General features: G+C 32.7%; 1 protein-coding gene across 1 annotated transcript in view; it reads right to left on the bottom strand.

Annotated features, from left to right (window-relative positions):
- Positions 1-7,656: 7,656 nt before the first annotated feature.
- Positions 7,657-25,178, bottom strand: part of LOC127732118 (plasminogen-like) — a 52,112-nt gene continuing 34,590 nt past the window's right edge. Inside the window, exons 2-5 of the mRNA XM_052241179.1 lie at positions 17,241-17,468; positions 12,918-13,136; positions 8,152-8,331; positions 7,657-7,895 (exon numbers count right to left, since the gene is read on the bottom strand). Coding sequence (XP_052097139.1) covers positions 7,657-7,895; positions 8,152-8,331; positions 12,918-13,136; positions 17,241-17,468 — 866 coding nt within the window. The remainder of the gene's footprint in view (positions 7,896-8,151; positions 8,332-12,917; positions 13,137-17,240; positions 17,469-25,178) is intronic.

The raw sequence follows: 25,178 nt of genomic DNA, 5'->3' as shown, positions 1-25,178 counted from the left end.
AAAATTAGTACACCATATCCAGATTTCGACAATTAATGTCTCTTCAGTGATCTTAGGAATCGAAACGGTATTTGGAAGGCCATATAATTTACCTCAATTTAGGATAGACTCTTGAATTTTGAAGAGTCGAAATAGGATGAACAGGTCATATAACCCGAAAGCAAGTATAATACAAGCCCAAACGAAAAAATATTAACAAGTCTAAATTGAAATTAACGTTCAAACCTATGATTGCGTTGAATAAAAACCGCAATTTTTATACGTGTGCATGCAAAACAAATTTCTTGGTAGAGGGGTCTTAATACAGCACAAACAACATTTTTCCAAAAGACAAAAAAAGTGAAAAAGTATATTTTAACAAAACGCATTTGACTAGCAGGCCGAACAAAAGATGTTCTTAAACCCTGCTTGACTGGCATGGCGATTGCCAAATAAACCGATCACCAGATGTAACAAAATGGATCTTAATTATTAATTTAATACCAAACAGAAAACAATAAACTTGCGGAAAAGATGGTATACCGTAAACATCTAGTGCAAAAATTGGTACACCATATCCGGATTTCGACAATTAATGTCTCTTCAGTGATGTTAGGAATCAAAACGGTATTTGGAAGGCCTTATAGTTTACCTCAATTTAGGATTGACTTTTCAATTTTGAAGAGTCGAAATAGGATGAACGGATTATATAAACCCGAAGGCAAATATAATACAAGCAAAAAATATAAACAAGTCTAAATTGAAAACAACGTTCAAACCTATGATTGCGTTGGATAAAAACCGCATTTTTTATACGTGTGCATGCAAAACAAATTTCTTGGTAGAGGGGTCTAAATACAGCACAAACAACATTTTCCTAAAGACCAAAAAAGTGAAAAAGTATATTTTAACAAAACGCATTTGACTAGCAGGTCGAACAACGGATGTTCTTAAACTCTGCTGACTGCCATTGGCGATTGCCGAAGAAACGGATCACCAGATGTAACAAAATGGATCTTAACTATTAATTTAATACTAGACAGAAAACAATAAACTTATATGCTTCGCCACAGTCCAATAATGTATGATTTCACAAATTTTTGTTCTTCTTTCAGTGGGATTCTGTGATATCGTGGCAAAACAGCATGCACTGTGTCCAGCGCTGGATACTAAATTTGTATGACTCTCAAGATTACAAAACGCTTTAGTCTATCTTTCATCGATGTTTAAATGTTTTAATTTGCAGGAGCTAATAATGAGATATTTGGTCGTCTTCTTCGTGGCAATTCTAATGAATTCTGAACAAAATAGCATAATTATGCGTACAGACAACAAACGATAGAAATGCATGTATGTGATAACGAATCTTACTGCGTATTCACTGCTATTCATATATTTTATATTACTCTTACCTCCTATACATTTCTAGGAATGCGACCGCATGGAGACCCTGTATATTTAATATAGGGTTAGTGGGCGTGTTTTATTTTAATATTGGGTTAGTAGCAGTGTTACGTCCCTTTGTAAAAACAACATGACGTTGAAGAAAAATCTGCGAACGTTTCGCCCAAACAACAGATGGAGAAATTGATAAGCAGATTCTTAATATTGAAGACTTGATCACTTTGATAGGACACTTGGCCATTAGTCTAAAGCCACATGTTAAGATAGACGGTAAGGTAAATTTAATAATATAAGAAGATGCCGTCGTTTGTTTGCAAATAAGACAACTTTCCACAAGAGCCCATATGATATTAGAGCAAAACCCATACCACATAGCAAGCTATAAAAGACCCCAACATGACAAATGTAAAACAATTCTAACGGCCTGAGTTATATGAGGAAAACAAGTAGAGGCTCTGAAGAGTCTATGTCGCCCACCCAGGCCTTAGTGCATGCATTTTCAACAATGAACACGATCCAACATTGTACCATAGAATATAATCCATGAATAAATTTCTCATAATTATTTTTCTGTTTTCCCAAAAGGGTAAAAATCATCATTTAATGAAAGGACAATAATTCCTATAAGAAAATTTATCAAATATACCAGGAGCTTATTCACAAATTGAAAGTTTGTTTTGAAAAAAAGTAAAGATAAAAACAACATTGATTCTAAGTATTCTTGTTGAAAACTAGTTTGTCCCGAGAAACACACCTTCACCCCATGAATTAATCACAAGTCACGTTGAATATTAAGAGTTGTCGGTGCAGAAGGTTTGTATATATCTTATTTGCTTGCATTCCAGGATTCTTTGTGAATAAGCTCATAGTCTATCATTTGTACGCCAGACGTGCGTTTCGTCTACAAAAGACTCATCAGTGACGTTCGAATCAAAAAATTTAAAATGCCAAATCAAGTACGAAGCTACAGAGCATTGAGGACCCAAGTTATGAAATGTTTTTGTCAAAAAAATACAGCTTACATGGCTAAGGTAATCTATTTTCATGTTAATTTCCACTCCTCTTTTTTAAGTGACAGCTATGAAGATTTGAAGAATTATATTGCCACCTTTCAGTTTTATTCAGAGATAGCAGGCAAACAGTTAACTCTAACTTGAATTACTGTTTTTACTTTTTGTAATTCTGAACCCTTATAATAGATACTCACTACTTTTTGGAAAACCCATTACTAATATTAGTATATTAAAAGAGTCAACCATATTTGTGGTAAGTTTTTACTAATTACTCTCAACGGACCAGTAGCCTACTTGACCAACGGACTTTTTCCGATGTAACTTATACAAAACGTAGATAAACGGACTGAGTACTCATTAAACTGAATTACGTCCTTGACGAATAGTTCCAATCTTAATTGAATCGTTCTTAAAATAAATGAATGCTCAGCTCACTTGGATAAATAGAAGTATGAATGTCAGAGAGACTAAATCAACATTTTTTTAAAATACTGTCATCAATATAAAAATACATGTGCACTGAGCTGTACACTGTAAATATTAAATTTCATTTGTGAGAGTTTTAGAAACAAGAAGAAAAGTTTCGTAGCTAAAAAAATATAATTGACATGGTTTTAGTTAATTTTAAACATATTTTATTTACTCAAAGTAAAATAGACTGGACACAAGTAAACCATACTTATGAAGTGCGCTACGAATTACAATATATAACGATACAATATTAATATGAGCATGCATTTTTTTCAAAATAAACAGTACTTTACGAGTCTAGCTATAATGTGCATGTACCGCAAATACACTATTCAGTACCATATGACAAGAAATATCTCAGACCTTTTAATAAATTCGAATGCATGTGTAAATATTTGGACGTTTTGTTCATACGAGAGGTTCGGATTACCAGATGTTAGTAACTTAACATTCAATATCGGGTCATTAAGGAGCAATCTTATGTTCATCAGAATTTCTCTCTAGTCTGTATATAAAGAACAGTCTCAATACTGCACCCACAAAGACAAGATAGGTCAGCAATTATATTGACTCTGAACAAGCCATGATCCTTAAGAGAGATGAGGAGCATCATAATTGAGTTAGAATTATATTTAGTTTCCTCGGTCCATAAAAATTGTGCTTATTGTAACATCTTTATTTATAGTATTTAGTCATTTTAATTGGATTTTAAATTTTGAGATACAATCTGATTTTCAAAGGGACAAATTAGTATAATCCCATAGTCTTATAATTAATGGTACAACATTTCTTTAGTAAGTGATAATCTACAAAAAGGAACAATATTATCATTACCATTTCGCAAGGGATATAATGTTGAGCTCTGTACACAGGGTAGAACGAGATGTCATAGATAACCCGGAGCTTGTTTATATAGTATGTTATAAAACATTTGTAATTTTCGTCATTTCCTCCTGTCAGCTAAAGTTTCCCACCCAACTTCCTCATACAGACTTTCCGTTCTTGTAAATATAGGCAAACCATTAACTATTCTAGCTGCAAACTTGCAAGTATATCAGCATATCCTATCCCACAATTATCCCAAACCTCAGTTGCATATTCAAAAATTGGTCATATGACTAATACATAGTTTTTCAAAATTTTCCCTGCAAAGTCGGTACTTGAGTTTTCTCAGTATCTCTAAATGTTTTGTAGCACTGGTTATCAAATTGTCGATATGGCTATTTCACCAAGCATTAGAGAAAAACGTTACCCCATTGTGTTTGTGACATTTGTAACAGGGGTTTCTTTATCATTTAAGAAGAATTCTAGATCTGGTGCGTCATTATTTGAAAAAAAAATCATTATTTCTGTTTTGTCTGGATTAAAAAAAAACATAATCCGCCTTCTTAATCATTCGTTCAACTCCCAAGTCACGATCAACAACAGCGTTTATATGTCCCTCGTCGTGCCCCGAGTAATGTTAATAACGAACTGTCATCCGCATAGTCTGGTCAGAGATGCGAGTTTCTCTGCAATGTCATTTATATATATTATAAATAGTAAGCGACCAAGTATCGAAACTTGAGGTACTCCCGCTCAAAGACTGCAAAATGAGGATGATGATTTATTGATCACATTTTTTTCTATCACCAACATAACTTTCAAACCGGTTAAATAAATTACCATGTATTCCGTAAGCTTTCATTTTATGTGAGAGCCCTCGATGCCAAACCTCGTCAAAAGCTCTTGAAAAATGGCAAAAGACAATACAATTTATATCCTTTATTTCATTCGAGTTGGGAATACAATTATACATATCTAGTATGTGATGTACAGTTGAATATTTTGAAAAAAAACAGACTGATATTCATAAAATAGCTTATTCATATGTAAATGATGATTGTATACATTTTTGAAAACAGTTCATTCCATGATTTTAACTAAACACCTTATTCAAGAGACTGGCCTATAGTTTGAAGGTAAAGACGAATCACCTTTTTAAAAATAGTAATGACATTTGCAGTCTTGCAGCTAGATGAAATTTATCCTGTTGAACTTACTTTAAATAAAGCTAATACTAACAATGACCACTGCCCTTTCCTCGATCTTGATATCTATATCATTAACGGAAAGCTTAATACTAAAATATATGATAAAAAAGATGATTTTTCATTTCCTATCGTTAATTATCCATTTTTAGATGGTGACGTTCCCTTGTCACCATCTTACGGTGTTTATATATCTCAACTTGTACGATTCGCTCGTGTATGTAACAATGTTTTAGATTTTAACGAGAGAAATTTATGTGTATTACTGAAAAATTATTACACCAGGGTTTTCGATATCACAAACTAGTCAAAACATTTACTAAATTTTATCATCGGTATAAGGACATCATTCGTAAATATAGCTCAACATGCAGACTTCTTATACGTTCAGGTATTTCACATCCAATTTTTTATCGAAATATTCTTTATAAAACACAAAAATGTCAGTATTCACCTCTGAAGCTAACAAAACCTTTAAATAGACTTATTAAGAAGGGATATAGTTACGATACTGTTGTCAGGTCATTAAAGATTGCATATTTTGGCGTTAATATTGATCCACTTATAGGGTCTTTGCATCGGCACTAAACACATTTATTTAAAAACCAGTTGTTGGCATGACACGGGTTATGTTCTTCTCATATATGTTTTGATGGTATGATACTAAACCCCTAACGGGAAGGATTGTGCCTGATATTCATATGATGAAGACATAATATTTCAATCAGTTTAATTGAAGTCTGGAGCTGGCATGTCAGTTAACTGCTAGTAGTCTGTTGTTATTTATGTATTATTGTCATTTTGTTTATTTTCTTTGGTTACATCTTCTGACATCAGACTCGGACTTCTCTTGAACTGAATTTTAATGTGCGTATTGTTATGCGTTTACTTTTCTACAATGGCTAGAGGTATAGGGGGAGGGTTGAGATCTCATAAACATGTTTAACCCCGCCGCATTTTTGCGCCTGTCCCAAGTCAGGAGCCTCTAGCCTTTGTCAGTCTTGTATTATTTTTAATTTTAGTTTCTTGTGTACAATTTGGAGTTTAGTATGGCGTTCATTATCACTGAACTAGTATATATATTTGTTTAGGGGCCAGCTGAAGGACGCCTCCGGGTGCGGGAATTTCTCGCTGCATTGAAGACCTGTTGGTGACCTTCTGCTGTTGTCTGTTCTATGGTCGGGTTGTTGTCTCTTTGACACATTCCCCATTTCCATTCTCAATTTTATTGCATGCTGAAGAGATTTATTTAATATGATTTGTAAAGGAACCGCCACAGTCTTAGTGCAGATTTTCAGCATTCTGTGACTAATCAAATCTGGTCCCGATGCCTTATTCGGATAAATAGTGATTTATGTATATATTTTGAATATAAGTATTATTTTTTACCTCAAACTCTGGAAAAGGAATTTTTTCCTCCTCGAGTTTGCATATCAAACCAAATTATTTGTTCAACAGGTCACACTTCTCACTATCCTCATATACTATGTCACTGAAATCCTCATCGTTTACGATATTTTGTAGAGGAGTAATATTATTTAAACCCTTATTCGACATTATTAACCTTTTCATTGTTTTCCAATTAGTTTTTTGAATTTCGAGCATTACTAAATATAATGTTATCTAAATTAGTTTCAAATCTTTCTTTAACGATTTTTTTTTAAATTGTTAACAGTGTTTCTCTGTTTCTTGTACTTCGTAATATTCGATTCCCTTTCATATTTCAGCGCAAATACAGTAATTCTGTACAGAGAAAGAGAAACAGATATTCATATTCTCATTATTTGCACACTAGTTGTCTGATTGCAGAATAAAGATTTATAGAGTTAGGAAACCACTTGGTATGAAGTAAAATGAATCTTATCAGTCTATTCTGATTTTACTAAAACAATCTTAAACGTAATACAAACAAACAAACAAATACTTTCTTTGCCAATCACGGCGCCCAAAATGAGCAGAATAATTACAATATAATTTCAAACATAATATAAAAGTAAATTAAAAATAGGTTAAACAACGTACATAACATGATTAATTTTGATTTAAAACAAATTAAATAGCGAACCACGCACGTATAATTTTAAACTTGCAAAGTTCACGTTAGTATTTACAACGGAGCTGCGTACCTGCATGTATGCATCCAAAATAAAACTAACACACCCCGCTGCGGTGGTTAGCAACTGTAGTCTTGAAATTAACATTGCAAAATATGGTTTATTTCGTACCAATCGAGTGACTGTTAAAAGTCTGGGTATTCAGTATTTGATTGAAAGTCGGACATCGTTTGTTCTCACCTTCTCATCAGTCGATATTTGAGATCTCCTGGCCACACTAAGGCAGATCTCAATGATTGACTATAACCGTCATAGACCACAACACTGCTTGGTCTAAGGAGGAGAGAATCCCTCGGGAATGATTCCGATAAGAAAATTAAAAACGTTGGAACCAAATGAAATCAATTAAAGGTGAAGTTTAAATCGCGCAGTGTTAACCACGACAGCTGGGTGTGTAAGTTTCATTTTTGGGTGCATTATAGATATGCAGTTCCGTTGTAAATGTTAGATATGCGTGAACTTTGAATTTAAGGATTACAAGCATGGTTCGGTTTTTAATTTGTATTACATTCAAAATTGTTATAGTAAAATCAGAATAGATTGATAATATGCATTTTACATCATACTGATAAAGGATCTAATTATTCGGTTGGGTTTTTGTACGATTGGAGCAGTTATTTAAAGTAAATTGACAACACAATATGCTTATACTGTACCACAGACTGGGATGATGCACTTGCTAAATTTAAATCCCGCTGCTGTATAACAAAATGGTCTATCAATATGACTTGGTAGTGGATTACGACAGTATGTATGGTTTTCGTGATAGTTTGCATACGGAGAATTAACTACCTTCCAGTTCAAACATGGTTCTCCTGAAAATGTTTTACTGACATTACCTACATAGTTTTGACCATGGTTGTACTTGTTGTAGCAGGTCACCTCTGAAATCATATACATGCAAATAAAAATATATACTTAATTTTATTTGGCGATCCATATTTTGTTCATTATACGTGATTTTAGAAAGGCAAAAGGTTTACTATCAATACAGGGGGCGGGGGCTTTACTTTGTTTTTTTCAACAGATTATATTGATTTCATTAATGCACATTACAATTTTTATTAAAAAAATAACTGCATAAATCAATTAAAAAAAAATTTATTAAAAGAAAATAAAAAAAAGACTTCATAAACAAACCTTCACAATGAGGTAACCTGTCATTCCAATTCCCTGATTGCAGACACGTCAGAGTCGTCGGGTTTTTCAATTTATATCCAGCTTTACATGTAAGAGCAGCCTTTTCGCCGTATTGGAATGTAATCCTTTCTTCTTTTGAAATCACATTAGGCCTCACAGATAGGTCAGAACATTGTGCACCTACAGTGTACATATATGAAATAACTAAGGAATGTTTTACTTTCTATTGTGAACTAAATTCTATTCAGTTTAATTAAAGCAAACTTGCTTTTTTAACAATGACGCAAACAGATTTTTTTAAGAATCTAAATTAAGATACAATCTATTCGCCCTGTACTCATTCGTATTGGTTACAATTTGAAATTTGTCCCTTCTGTTTATTTTCACAATACTACTCAACGTGTGACACTTTGATCCTGCTTTCATTTCCTTTTTCAAATCTTTGGTCATTCTGTTGGTACATGTAGCTGCCATATGCAGGCTTAACAGATTTTATTGAATGTTTTAGCTCGAAATTCGATCTAGATAGGTAAAGGGGAGATTAATGCACATGTAAACATTATTTATCCCCCTCCCAATTTCCTAATACACATGTATGCAAACATTGTGTCTAATCAAGTCAACATATCTGGACTATAAGTTGTTCGTTGCTGTTTCTTTGATTCTACGTGCTTTTTTCAGAAGAGTCGGATGTTTGTCTGGTTTGCTGTATTGTCTAGTATTCTTTATGAACCCTTTTATACTTTGAATGTAGTATGTGATTCACATGTATTTAATATAAAAAAGTATAACAAATGTCGAACTCCAAGGTAATTAAAAAAAGAGGGAAGTCCACAAAAACTGACAAAATTAAGCGTTATCAACCAACGGAACAATTGAAAAACAACTGTCATATAATGACTTGGTACAGGCACTTTTCGATGAAAAAAAATGGGTTAAACTTGTAGTAAAATAACAGAGTAGTATTTAACAACACGTTTTGTAATTTAGCAAAGCTATACCGGTTATTTTTTAAATGGATTTATAAAGAAAACAACTTTTAATATTTCGATCTCATTTGGAAGTGACAAATTTTTATTAAGGTTATTATAGTTTTTGTTCAATAATGGCATCTGTCATTTTGTTTAATGAATATAAGGTCGCTTATCTATAGTTTGAAACCAAGCTTAATTTTCTCTTTTTTTCTGCATTAAAATTATGTACAAAATTTATAATGGACTTTTGCAATATCACATTTTGTAACTATAATAGTTACGGTTCTACATTCTGTAGATATTAAGTACTCACAGTTTAGAAATGAACAAGGTTATGCTTTTACAGACTTTTTATGACGTCTTCACACTAAATCCGTTGGGTGTGTTCTGGTTGATACCTTAGTCTGAGATAACATGATTTATTTATTAGTTGTTTTTTGCTGTAAGCTATCTGTCAGCAACTGTGGACCAATCAATTGAGTAAAGCTACTTCGAACTATTTACAGTTTGATCTTATGTTGAGCTGTGACAACACTATCCAAGGCTAGGGGAGGGTTAAACGCTCACAAACCCGCCTCATTATATATTTTATTGTCCCAAGTCAAGAGCCTACTATCCAGTTGTTGTCGTTGGTTGCTGTCTGTCGCTTCATTTTGTTTTATTTTACATAATATATTTGAAAATTTAACCATCGAGTTCGATAAATCCTATAATCCACGAGAAGCTATGCAATAATATGTTTCTCTAATGATAATCAGATATGTTTTCATTTTTGATAAACGAAAACTCATTCGAGTGCCTACCACATTCCTGATTTCTACACGATACAAATATAAAGTTGTCAATTTCTCTTACACCTGTTAGCACATTTCAATTCATCCAGAGAGCTGATTAAGTGTATGAACTTTTAACTTAGCAAATAATCTACTGAGATCATCGACAACCACACGTTGTTTAAAAAAATTTAAACAATGGGCCCAGAATTGGTTAAATTGCCAAAGAATTAGAAAAACATGCATCTATTGGGAATGAACCCTGTTTTAATTGTTGTCTTCAATAAGAATATATGTCATTTGGTCTGCCTTTTTATTGACATATATACCACCTCATATGAATTTATTTGTAAATACAAATCTATGCTTCTTTATATGTGGTATTCAATAACCTAATTGTTTTTATTCATTTGAATGATATGAATTTCAAGTCTCTATATAAAAAAAATAACACCAAAAATCACCATGACAACTTGAAAAGAGTAAAACTTTACGTTAAAAAAGTTTGGAGCTTTTACTATGCATTGCTTTAATTGGATTTTGTTCCGTACAGTTTACAATGTGAGTAACAATATACGTAAGACGCAAAGAAAATTCAATTCTATACATTATTCGGGGTTATATCTGGTCTATATACCAGCTTTGATAAGTGTTTGGTATTACTATAAATTTTCACTTCGTACTATGAACATCAAAATTGTAAAAATATTTCCTTTCTCTATTTGAACTGTACACGTATACCTAACAACAAAATTATTTTCATTTACCTGTGTTTAAAGTAATTGCAAATGGATGATATTTTTGTTCGAGCATATTGTTTTTCTTAAATTGTTTAACATTTCATAGCGTTACTTTTATTATTCTTCCCTTAGTTTATTTATTTTGTATTTACATTGTATCATAGGTCAAATTTATTTGTTCAGTGTATGTTCACTGGTGTTAATATGTCCTTTGATTGAGTTAAGCCATTTCAGTTGATATTTTATAGTGTGTCTTTCTATGTTGTGATGTTACACTATTGTTTCAGAAAAAGGGTGAAGGTTTGGTACCATTAAAACGTTTAAACCCGCTGCAATTGTTTGCACCTGTCCTAAGTCAGGAATCTGATGTTCAGTAGTTGTCGTTTGTTGATGTGGTTCATAAGTGTTTCTCGTTTCTCGTTTCTTTTATAGATTAGACCGTTGGTTTTCCCGTTTGAATGGTTTTACACTAGTAATTTTTGGGGCCGTTTATAGCTTGTTGTTCGGTGTGAGCCAATGCTCCGTGTTGAAGACCGTACTTTGACCTATAATGGTTTGCTTTTATAGATTTTGACTTGGATGGAGAGTTGTCTCATTGGCACTCATGCCACATCTTCTTATATCTATGTACATGCAGAGCTGTTATTTGATGTCAATTCCTTTTATCGCATACCTTGTTTGAATTTACATAACTTACCATACGGCATATTTTGTTAATAGTGAACAAAAAGGTAAAACATGATACACAGAGGAACAAGTGATCAGTATGCTGGAGTTTCTTATTGATGACATATTTGTTGAATTTGGAGGTAGACTTTTTCCACAAATTGTCGGCATTCATATGGAAAGGAATTGTGCGGTTCTTCTTGCCGACCTCTTCTTATTTTCATATGAGTCGGAGTTCCTCCAGACACTTGTTAAAAACAAGAAGATCAAAGAAGCTAAATCATTTGATTTCACATTCAGATATATTGATTATGTTCTTTCAATGAACAATCCAAAATTTTCTAATTGGGTTCAATTAATATATCCTCAATAACAGGAAAATAAAAAAACAACAGACAAGGCTTCCTCCGCCTCATTTTTAGACTTATATCTCGAATTTGACATAAGCGGGGTCATCTCAGTACCAGAATCTATGACAAACGAGACGATTTTAATTTTGAAATTATCAATTTCCCCCCACCTTAGTAGCAATATACCAACTCCACCTGCATATGGGATATACATTTCCAAACTCATTCGATATTCAAGACCTTGCAGCTGCTACTCAGACTATGAAACGTCACCAGTGTCTGAGCAGAAAGTTGATGAACCAGGGTTATATCAAGGAACGTCTCGTCCTTTTTCTAAAAAAAGTTCATCGGAAGTTACCAAGACCTTGTTGATAAATATTCCGTATCACCTTCACAAATAATACATGATGGTCTTGAAGTTAGATTCTAGGAACTGACGTTGTTTATCATCTTAATTACGTGTTATAGTGTTATTTTGTTTGTCTTTGTAAATTATTCCCTTTACTGTTTAGTCTATTTTTGGTAATATCCCTTTGGCGTGACTCGGTATTAAATAAACTCATCATAGATACCAGGATTGAAATTTTGTATTTGCGCCAGACGCGCGTTTCGTCTACAAAAGACTCATCAGTAACGCTCGAATCAAAAAGAGTTAAAAAGACCAAATAAAGTACGAAGTTGAAGAGCATTGAGGACCAAAAATTCCTAAAAGTTTTGCCAAATACAGCTAAGGTAATCTATTCCTGAGGTAGAAAAGCCTTAGTATTTCAAAAATGTAAAGTTTTGTATACAGTTAATTTATAATTATGACCGTATCAATGATTTAATACATCCCGTCATTGTGTTATTGTGCTATGGTCAATTTTTGTATTCTTGTTTTTCATTTTTGCTAATGTACTTTGTCTATATGCCATTTCGTTTTTCTTTGTTGACATATTTGTTTGTGTTTATAGTGATTAAAGATTATAACACAATGTTACCCCTATTTTTGACATTTCTATCTATTATGTATGTTTGTTTTGTTCACACATTGTTGTCAATATAATGGAATTTTATGCGACTGTCATACAAGTGAGAGGTTTAGCTAGCTATAAAACCAGGTTTAATCCACCATTTTCTACATAAGGAAATGCCTGTACCAAGTCAGGACAGTTGTTTTCCATTCGTTTGATGTGTTTGAGCTTTTGATTTTGCCATTTGATAAGGAACTTTCCGTTTTGCATTTTCCTTGGAGTTCGGTATTTCTGTTATTTTACTTTTTACCGTCACACACAGGTACATTACACGTTTCCCGGCTGCCAGACTTATCAATATAACACCAAGGACCATCAACATTGTAAGTATCTCCTGCAGGTGTCCTACAGTAATTTTCTTCTTGTGTGATGTGTGCAGAAGCACTCATCCAATGAATGCATGTGTTTCCTGTCCTGGTTATGTTTTTTTTTCCACTGTAATTATGGTCAGTTGTTGAATTTCTGCAGTCTATAAGAAAGGTTTAATATTATGTCCTTATTTAAGAAATTAACACAACAATGAATATGTATTAATAAAAGATTTTGTTTTGTGGAGTTTTGTTAACTAATATATTGATATAAAATAAGGAGATGTGGTATGATTGCCAATGAGACAACTATCCACCAAAGTTCAAATGAAGTGGATGTTAGCAATTATAGGCAACCGTACGGTTATGTGCCGTAACTCATGATAGATACCAGAATTAGAATTTTGCACGCCAAACGCGCGTTTTATCTACATAAGACTTGTCAGTGACTCTCGAATAAAAAAAAGTTAAAAAGGTCAATAAAGTACAAAGTTGAAAAACATTGAAGACCAAACATTCTGAATGTTTTTTTGCCAAATACAGCTAAGGTAATTTATTCCTGGGGTAGAAAATCCTTAGTATTTCGAAAAATTCACAGTTTTGTAAACAGTTAATTTACAATTATGACCATCTCGATGATAATTCATGTCAACTTATAAGTGCTGACTACTAGGCTGGTGATACACTCTGGGATAGGTTGGTGATACATCAGCAGTGGCTTCTACCCAGTGGTTGTAAATAAACTCGTCATGAATACCAGGATAACAAATTTGTCCGCCAAACGCGCATTTCGTCTGCACAAGATTCATCAGTAACACTCGAATCAACACAGTTAAAAAGGCCAATAAAGTACATAGTTGAAGAGCATTTAGAACATAATTTTCCGAAAAATTTTGACAAATTTAGTCAAGGTTACTTTATTCCTGGGGTAGAAAATCCTTAGTATTTTGAAAAATTCACCGTTTTGTAAAACAGTTAATTTACAATTGTGACCATATTAATGATAATTCATGTCAACACATAAGTGCTGACTATTTGGCTGGTAATACCCTCGGGTGGAAACCTCCACCAGCAGTGGCATGGATCTCATCATAGATACTAGGATTAACATTTTGTCCGCCAAACGCGCATTTCGTCTACAAAAGACTCATCAGTGACGCTCGAATGAAAAAAGTTAAAAAGGCCAATAAAGTACAAAGTGGAAGAGCACTGAAACGAAAAATTCCGAAAGGTTTTTCCAAATAAAGCTAAGGCAATTTATTCCATGGATAGAAAACTTTAGTATTTCGAAAAATTCACAGTTTGGGAAAGTTAATTTTGAGTCTTGAAGGTTATTTTGCAAATTGACCATATTTACCATACTAGAATGAACACTGAAACTGCTTAGATATCGTAAATTCACTAGTTCGTTTATCTCGGTTTTGCCGCGTGTTGGTTTACGGGCATTGATTAGCTTATTTTTACAACCAACACGGGTTATATTGAGGGTACAAAGGGTACAAAATGTACATATTCTAACGCTTAATGTTGATTATTCTTAAATAACATTAACAGTACCAATTTTAATGCACCAGATGTGCATTTCGACAATAAATTTCTCTTCAGTAATGCGCGGGGCCAAAATATTTGAAAATCCAACACTTATCAAGAAATCAGAGCTTTGCATGAGGTAGATATGTTCCTCAATTTTAAATAATTTTAAAAATTTTGTAACAGCAAATTCTAATACCAATACCTGTATTTCAAGCTAGTACCGAAGTACTTTCAAATATTTTACGTAAACATAAGTTTTTTGCATTTCAATACCTCAAATCTGGTAATATACATTGTATTAAAAAAAAAATCAAAAATATATGTATAGTCACACTGGTTTGTGTTTACATACTAACCTAGAATAATTTTGTGTTTTTGTATTATTAACATATTATTCAATTCATGGATATATTTTGAAACACAGATACCTTTACCGAAAAACAGAGAAAAGTCGAGAAAAAAACAACAACATCAGCAGCAGCAAAAAAAACGACCAAAAGTGTTAAACGGTATTATATTACCTCGGGATATGCATATTCAATAAAGATAATCATCTGTGAACAGCAAGAACTCGTCGTTTAAACCGGTAAGTGATATTTGATTACATTTCAAAATAATTCTTCCCCACCTGTGCCCCAATTTCTTGGAACGAAGTTAGCAACCTTTCGCTTCGCTCTGTAGACGAGTGGCCCGCTTGTAGTAAACATGATTGATTGGTGTTTAACGCCACTTTCAGCGCTATTCATTAGTGGAGGAAGCCGGAGTGCCCGGTGAGAATCGCCGACCTACGGCTAAGGTAAACATGAATATTCCGAGTAAACATATGGTATATTTGAATACATATGGTACAAAAAACTGATATATATTGGAAAATTAGGGATTAATGATAATGAGGAGAAGGAGCTATGGGAGTCGTAACGCACATATTTGCAGTAGGACAATCAATTTTTGGAAATAGTTGAGCTACAGAAAATCTCCCACTTGTATGATAGTAGTTTATAGTTCCGTTTTATTGACAAATTGGGTGAGCAACCGAAACACAAATAATAGGTTAATGTAACCATTATTGGGATCCAGCAGCCAAAACTGTGTAAACATGCATCACAGATATACAACACAACTGACTAACAAATGCAAACAAACATACAAATAAATCTTACAAAGACTAATATATAAATTCGGGCCCAATATTTACTCTTTCTGTTTGTTTTCTGAAATTGTCTTTTACTCAGATTGCTTTTTATTGTTTTCATATTTCATTTATTGCTGTGTATTTGTTTATTCCACATTGGCTAGAGGTAAAGGGGCGTGTTGAGATCTCACAAAGCATGTTTAACCCCGCAGCATGTTTGCGCCTGTCCTAAGTCAGGAACCTCTGGCCTTTGTTAGTCTTGTATGTTTTTTTTAAATTTTGGTTCATTTATATGTTTCTGAGTTAAGTGTGTCGTCCATTTCGCTGAACTAGTATACATTTTTGTTTGGGGGCCAACTGAAGCCCGCCTCCGGGCGCGAGATTTTCATGCTGCATTGAAGACCCATTGGTGGCCTTGGGCTGTTTTCTGCTCTTTGGTCAGGTTGTTGTCTCTGACGTATTCCCCGTTTCCATTCTCAATTCTATGTATTTGCTATCAATGTGCCGCCCCGACAAAAAATCCCCATTTTTGTGAGTGCTTGCATCGCATATATCACAGTGAACTTAAGATTAAGGATACTTTTAAACTAGAAGTGCGATCTTTTCCTCGATATTGTCACAGATGGACTTCAAACTAGAATCTATGACAAACGTGATGATTTCAACTTCACATTTCTCAGCAGTAACATATCCTCTCGTGTGCCCCACCGTAGGCCGTTTACAAATCTAAGTTGAAACATTAAGTTGGTGCATGTTAAAATTATATGGACTTCAAAAGCAGATTGTGCTTCTAACACCATCAAGAATATCCTGACCGGGACGATATGACTGTATATCAACTCAAGTTTTTGCTGTTTTAGATCTTTAGACAGGAGAGTAGTCGTCTAATCTCGAATGTTTTATCGATTGTGTCTAATTCCCGGTTGTGCAATTTTGACTAAAAGTGGGTTAAAATGGCTGATGATGCATGCCTAGAAGGTCACGCAAACTCTGTTGACGCACCCAATCTTGCCTCAGTTTTTGTTTGTTACCTTGTTTTGTGTCTTCTTAATCGATTGATGAGATGTGAACATCGATAAACTACTGTTGCATTACTTTACTACTGTGTAAAATTGAGAAGTTTTAAGAATAAATTTATTCAAAGCATCAATGAGTTTACATGGATCGTATCTAAATCTAATCATAGCTACAATTTTATCATTGTTTCCTACCAATTTGGGAATTTTAAGTGCGTTCTTTAACAATGTTTTTAAACTCTTATAATTTTATGAAGACAGATAAACTATGAAATATTAAATATATGCATATGAAGAGATAATTTCATTTTCTGCAAAATGTTCCATACGTCCGCCTGATTGGTACTTTCCTATATTCGAAATAAGCAGTAGTTAACAGGGAATTCCCATGAGAAAGGTCTTGTGTTTCAAAGGAGAAAAATTATATAAAAATTATTATTAACTAATTTTATTCAAAAAGTCAAATAAGAATACTAGTAATCATTAATTCAATTTTGGCATTGAATGAATTTTGTAGTCAAAATTTCAAGAACTAACAATTGTAATAAATTTGTTTTTTCGTTCTTAATACAGCAATACTTTACCACAGATTGGAATATCACACTTTTCAAATTGAAAATCTGAAGCTCTGGTATAACAAAACGGCCTGTCAACTTGACTAGGTAGTGGATTACGACAGTAGTTATGGTCTTCGTGGTATTTTACAATAGGCGAATATACCATGTTCCATTTCAAACATGGAATTCCATTTGTTTTGCTTATGTTTCTTAAATAATTCGATCCTTTGGTATATCTATTGTAGCAATTTATCTCTGAAATTGAAATTAAGACATTAAATATGATAATTATTTTTCAACTTTTCCCATGGAAGGATCTTCACTTATTTTTCTGAGATTTATTCTAATTTATATTGCTATTTAATTTGTAAAGAAACGAGTCCTTAACCAATCCAAATATCTCAATACAAACTCTAAGATATAGTTCTCTCTTTCTTGTAACAGCATAAATCCATATATGCCCAGCGAATTCAAATAAGATATACTTATCTTTTCTTTTTAATATATATAGTAGGACACCCGGGACATGTCGAGGGTCTGTGACTGAATTTAAGTACCTATGCCTTATGTTTAGCCTGGATTTTTAGTATTCGTATTGTCATCTGATAAAGTCATGCTGATTGTAAGGTGTACAGATTTCTCTGGTTTCAAAATCTTTCTGTTTGAACCCGTCCTGGTTTTCTTACTACAGTAAACTTACTATATTAAACTAAATTTATTTTTTTAAATAATGAACCAAAATTAATAGTGGTATTGGTGTGAAAGACCCCATACAGACTTGTTAAATAGGGTACTATAGTGTAACATAGATATAAAACAACTGCTGGAAGAATTCCCGGTTCTCCTGATAGAGGAGGGATTTACAGAGGGTAACAGGTAACTACAACGCACAAGGATGATAGTTACGCTGAACGTAGTCTCGATTACCCAGACGCACATATAAATATAGCGTCTGGGTTGTATTACCGGACTGGTCAGATATTTATAGGGGGCGTAACTAAAAATTAAATATAGAATTTAATCTATAAATAGCACTTACGTTATCCCCAAAATAACGGTGGATGTCTCTGATTAAAATAACTGACATTTTGTATCTCACGCTTTGATGCCCAAAGTGCATTTCCAATATGAGACACTATAAGTACTTAGACGGTTTCAAACATTATTATTCATAACCAAGACTACTAGTTGTCTCAGTTTATATACCGATTTTTTAAGATCTATTAGTGAAAATAAGATCAAGTGCATCTGTTAAGCACTTATATATAGGGCAAGTCATGTTTAGTTTTCCTATATTTTTCATTGATTAACAATACCAGTGACATATTTTATGAGGTACTGTATGGGGGTCATTAATTTCTGTATTCTTTAATGTTTTGGGGATTTTTTCTTTATTTTTAAAAATAACGCTACTATGAACTTTATTTTACAACTAGATTTATCTGTAATTCCATGATTTCTTTATTCTGTACATAGATCATTTCTGTGATCAGTATAATATTGCCGACTTCTTTTATTTTCCACAGTACAGTTATTCTTCATACATTTACACCCCATTATTCTCTATTATTTATTTGGTTTGCTCATCTTACTCCATTCATTATTTTTTTGGCCATTATTCTCTATTCTGTAAACCCCATCTAGTCCCTCTTATAAGTCTCCGACAATACTTATAATTCTTTTTTGTATTTTTCTCTAAAAAAAACTATCATTAAACTAATTTTCTAGCTTAAATTTCTACCAAAACGATGGTAAACTGTATTGAAGTGTGTCGTTTTGTCTTATCAATTTTGTACATGTACATTTAAAATTTTTTAAGCTTAATAGATAAATCCAGACATGATAAGTCGTCCATCTTTTCCAATATAGAACGAGAATCCAATGATAAACAAACAGTAGTACCCAATAAATGCAGGTCATGTCTTTTTAAATTGTCACATTTGTATTGTTTTACAGAATCATATCATGGAAAAGTTTTCTATGAGGGGATGGATGGGGGTTCTTCATTTCTGTATTCTTAAATTTTTAATTCCATTTTTCTCTATTCTTTATAAATTTTGCCTGTTTTTCTCTATTCTTTATATTTTAGCATCCCCATTATTCTCTATTCTTTATTTTTTTTGTAGCCCTTTATTCTCTGTTCTGTAAAACCCATCAAGACCCTCCTCTATCCGTGAAGGCCTGGATGGGGATGGGGCTTCATTTCCGGATTCTTTAAATTCTTAAGCCACAAGTGCGGATCCAGGAAATTGATAAAAGGCACACCTGGCAAGCCACCGTTTGGAGCTAATCTTGAAAAAAGTCTATGATTTAAAATATATGTAGCTCCATAAGCACCCCCCCCCCCCCCCCCCCCCCTTCCTAAATCAGCGTTTGATCCATTTTTCTCTATTCTTCATTTTTCTTGATAATTATTCTCTATTCTTTATATTATAGCACACCATTATTCTCTATTCTTTATATTATAGCAAACCAGTATTCTCAAATTCTTTATAATGTTTTTTTCTCCATTTTTTATTTTGTTGTCCATTTTTCTTATGTTATGCCATTTGGTCTGTAGGGAAGTTTGTGTGCATATAAACAATGTAACTGGTTAAGCTACATCTCATTTTATGCCAGTCAGTATGGTCTATTGTTGTCTAATATTGTTTTAATTTATACTGTCCTTTTTATATATCCTTTCTGAATTCTGATACACTTACCTTATAAAAAAGCATACATCAATTACTTCTTTGTAAAGAAAAATAACTCGCCCAAGTACTAAGAATGCAATGTAAAAAGACTTCTTTAACAGCTATATTATATTATTGGAAGATCAGTGAGATCACACAATGAGCTTTGTTATACTCAAATTTCATTTACTTCGGTTAAGAATGTGTTGTAACAATATGCTTTCACACCAAACTATTTGGCTAGTGGGACTTTTGACTAAAATAAAATCCAGGATAATTTGATAAAAAAAGAGTATGAAGCTAGAAATACAAATGTGGGTTGGAATGATATAGTTTTTGATTTGTTATTGATGGTTAAACATCTTATTATAGTTTCTGGCTTCCATATAGTTTGATATTAATGTACATTTATGTACATGTGGTCTAGGTTACTTGCCTATTACTGAAGGCTACATGCATACATGATTTGCTGAACATTTTTGTTTCGATGAAATTTTATTATTCTGATATTGAGCATAAATAAAAGATTCTGGATAGCAATAAATGTCAATATGACAACCATGGGACAAAAGAGTCTGCAAACGATACACAAGTCTGAATGTTTCTCAGCTTGTACACCTATAATCCGTATCGCCTAATTCGTTTGGGAAGAATAAACATAAGAACAAACCTTCACACATTACCACGGTGCCAGTATTGTTCGTGTCTATAGAAGAGATGAACAACTTAACCAGCCTTTCATGAAACTCAATACTGTTTGAATGCATGCTCACATTATGCACATGGAGAAGATGGAATGGGATTTATCCCACACTGGTAACTTCAAATCAATAACTCAAAAGTGTAATATACTCCTTATTTTAATATGCAGCATTTATTAGCATACAAGTCAGCTTCACAAGAAAAATATCTTCTCCTGTGAATCTCTACGTGAAAATAAGGAGATGTGTTATGATTTTTAAAGAGACAACTATCCACCTGAGTTTCATAAGACATGGATATTTGCAAATATAGGTCACTGTACAGACTTCATCAATGAGAAAACTCATTATTACATTGGTAGCAATGAATTACATTGATTTCCCAGTCAAATAAAAACCGATAATTTCACATGTGAAATAAACGTGGTTATTTCACTCTCTGACGTCATACAACAATAGGCGTTGTCAAGACGTCGATAACGTCGGATCAAAACAAATTGTGAATGCGTAGAAAAAAGATATAGTTCCTTACATTTTCTACATTAATTTCATTAAAAAAAGCCCTTTGCCAATGTAATAAAAAGAATAACTAATCAAAGAATTCAAATATCGAAAAATATTCAACTCGTGACCGAACAACACTGATAATTAACTCATGCGCTACGCGCATTCGTGAATTAATGTGTTGTTCGGTCACTCGTTGAATATTTTTCTCTATTTGAATTCTTCGATTAGTTATTCTATAAATATCATATAGTAAGCTTGAAAAGGGCCTGACATAAAAAAAATTAAACAATTCCAATGAGAAAACTAACAATCTTATTTGTAACAAAATGCAATTTACGAAAAACAAATATGAAAGACATAAACCAACGACAACAACTGAATCACAGGCTCCTGACTTTGGATAGGCACATACAGAATGTGGTTGGGTTAAACATGTTTGTGTGGGCTGAAACCTGTGGGCTGTGTCCCTAACCTGGGACAGTGGAGGAATTTGACAAGAGTTACTTTTATATGATTTTTTTATAATTATAATCTAAGCCATGTTACTGATTTTTAAAAACTCTTCTCTCAAATTGTCTTACTAGATATATATCTACGATATACAAGAGCAAACACTTGTTAAGTATCAATTTTGTCAGATGGACAGGCATTAAATGAACCCTTTTTATTTTTGTTTTATGATAAAGAAATTATGTCTACACAAACACAGAATAAATACTACGTATAATTGTGTCTTCTTTCTCTGTTAGAATTTTCGTTTGGTTCCTTTAAGCATTGTTTAATTCTTGACTTTTTTCACAATTCAAATCTGTGTCAAGTAATCAACCTTTGTCTCTACAAAAGAAAATAAATATAAAAATCATTTTAATTTTTGTTACCAGCATATATGACAAAAAAATATGTTGTTTGAAAAAAAGAATTGACATATAGGCACTTTTGTCTTCACCTTTTGTTTAAGACTTCCTGATGCCCTCTTGATGTCTTTTGGTCATGTGTTTCATTTGGTTGCTGCGTCATTGACATATACCCACGCCGCCTTTCATTGTTGCTCAATCTTTTTTTTCCTGTGTATTGCTTTGCGGAAAATTGTCTTTTCAGTGTTTTTCTTATGTCATTGTTTTGATTGTCTTCTCTTTTTTTATTCATGATACATAAAAAAAATATTCAGTTTTTGTTTTGTGAAAAAAATGACTTCATTTTTATAGTACAAAAATATATATTTTGGTATTTTAAGTTGACCACTCGAGACTTTGTTATCTAACATTATATTTAAAATTTCAGATAGTGGAATAGGAGTAAAACGAAATGACTTATCATGATAATGTGTCCTTTTCAAATCTGTATAGATCGAGCTATATGTTTAACAAAGTTGAGTAAAGAATCTTTTTGTATTTTCCGCCTCTTTCTTATATAGTGTGGAAGCACTTTATACTAATGCAACATCAAGGCTTTTACAACCCTATGAAAAAACAGTAAAAAAACATTCAATTCTTATGATTAATAGATGATAACAGGTTATACATCTGACCTGTAGACAAGTCCCAAATATTAAAGGTAACCTAGAACATTGGATTTATGTACAAAATGACATCTGAAGATACATAGTTTTTCTTTTTTTCTTCAATTATTTTTTTGGATTGCCTCCTTTGAATGGGTACAGTGAATCTCTCCTCCCCCTTTTATATACACATATCAAGAAGCAAACTCTGATTGATGCACCAATCTTATCTAGGGTAAAAATTGCCCCTTTTCATTAAATATGTGTGTAGTTAAAGATAAACTGCTATATGTACTTCACGGTTTAACTACAGATCAATTACAGGTTTTATTTATAGTATACTACTAGTCACATACTTCACCATTCAACCTAATTAATAACTCGTTAGCATAGCACGGACATGCGTGAACATTTATAACTACTCAATGGTTGCATTGAAATGTATGTTACAGTTTGTATTGTTATAAAACTATCTTATCTTACCAAATTGGTTGAGCTATTATTTTCCATCGTGGTTATGGAAGCCATGCTGTCTGGTGTTTTCCAGGTTTAGCGTCACAGCAAAAAAATAAAAAGAGCTTTAAACGACGTTCATATCTGATAACCAACTTCTTGGTTATTTATCTTGGATATTATCCATTTAAACTACCTAAAACGCCGATCTTATTCCGACTGTCATAAATTACCAACTCGTTTTCATTTATCATCCAGACGATATACTTTGAAAAATTAAGCGGCTGGATGATCGAGACTACGCTGAAAGGTGCCCAGACAACCGGAAACTAAATGAGACATATACTATTGGTATCGGTATCGGATTCGACCCGGAACTTGTTAATTATTGGTAATATTAATTATGTGGAAAACAAAAGATAATTTTTAAACAACATCATTGTCCTATATTAGTTATATATAAAGTTGAATTCTTTGATTCATTGTTTTTACGTCATTGCGGCTAACAAATTGGACCTCGTTATTTTAGTAGTATAAATAGTATATTTCAAGTTCCTACATATTGGAGGTAGCTATTCTTATCAATCAATATGAATATCAATTTTGTTTTGAAATAAGATCATGTTGTCAAATAACTATTTTATTATTACATCAATTTTTCATCAATACACTTGCCCCCGAGGGTATCACGAGCCAGTAATCAGCACTTCTGTGTAGACAAGAATTATCATTGATATGGTCATAATTATAAATTAACTGTTTACAAAACTTTGAATTCTAAAAAAAACTTAGAATTTTATACTCCAGGAATAGATTACCATATTTGTATTTGGCAAAAACATTTCGGAATTGTATGTCCTAAATGCTCTCAACTTCGTACTTTAGTTGGCCTTATGAACTTTTTTTATTCGAGCGATAGACGAAAAGCGCGTCTAGCTTACAAAATGATGCAAAATTGATATCATAATGTAATTTCACCTGCTGTTTCGGTTTAGGTTAATGTAACCAATGTATGATCCTCATCAGGTACTCTACCTTTGCAGCAAAAAATAATAATAAAACAAACTAGGGCTTATCCGGTGAATTTTCTTTTTTTCTTTTCTTATTTTTTTTTTTTACATTTAAGTGAAAATAATGTGATAGTGCTTCATCTTCTATTTACTATTTTGATTATGATGTTATATATTCCTTTAAATTTTTGTGTTTCATGTATGCGATAACAGTCAGGATTCTACTTCGTTAAAATTATCCCCCCATTACGCCACCTAATTTTTTCAATCGCGAAAATGGAAGCCATTGTAGGGATGACGCGCTTTTAATTTAGGTCTCGCAAACCGATAAATTTATCCACATAGCATCATTAAGGATCCTAACATGAAAGGTGTATTTTAAAAGACAAATGTATCTACAAGCTATTCAGCATCATGTATTGTAGTTTTATGCTTTTTGTCGTCTTAAAACTATTGTCTGATGGTTATCATGGTGAATTTTCGAAAGTTCAAAGAACATTAAAAACATTCTAATGAAAAATATTTCATGGAAGGGCACGCTAAAAATTTTCAGAGGGTTAAAGACAATTTACCCTTAATATTACACACAAAAATTGGAAAAAAAAACTATTTAATTATGCATTTTTAAGATCAACTTGTAAAGTATGTCGTCAAGGGTTTTCAGTAAAATGTTAAGGGGGTGTTAGTGCACGGTGTGTCCGCCTTTTCATTTTTTTAGTATATTTCATAAATAAAATAATAAAAATGACTAAGTTTAATGAACAAAAAAAATGAAATAGAATTCAAGTAAGAAATACAGCTCAAATTTTAACATTTGTAGTGGCACGAAGCTTTTTTCTTGTTTGTAATTCAAACACACCTACTCTGTTGTTATGACTTATTAGTAAGACATTTCATTTGACCCACATACTTTATTTCTTGGTACTGTCCATTTTTAGTGTTATTATATCTACACGTAGCATAAATATATAAAAATAATGGAATCTGAAGCGAGATTATGTATCTAATATGTTTTCTTTATACCATTTCAAGACAAAATAGTCACCTCAAATAAGCCTGAACATAAAACGGTGTACCCGACTTTCTTTTTTGATGATGAGATTATTGCCCATTTTAAGAATTTT

Source organism: Mytilus californianus, unplaced genomic scaffold (assembly GCF_021869535.1).
Source record: "Mytilus californianus isolate M0D057914Y unplaced genomic scaffold, xbMytCali1.0.p SCAF_1, whole genome shotgun sequence".
NCBI lineage: Eukaryota > Metazoa > Mollusca > Bivalvia > Mytilida > Mytilidae > Mytilus > Mytilus californianus.
This window is presented reverse-complemented; position numbering and strand designations above follow the sequence as displayed.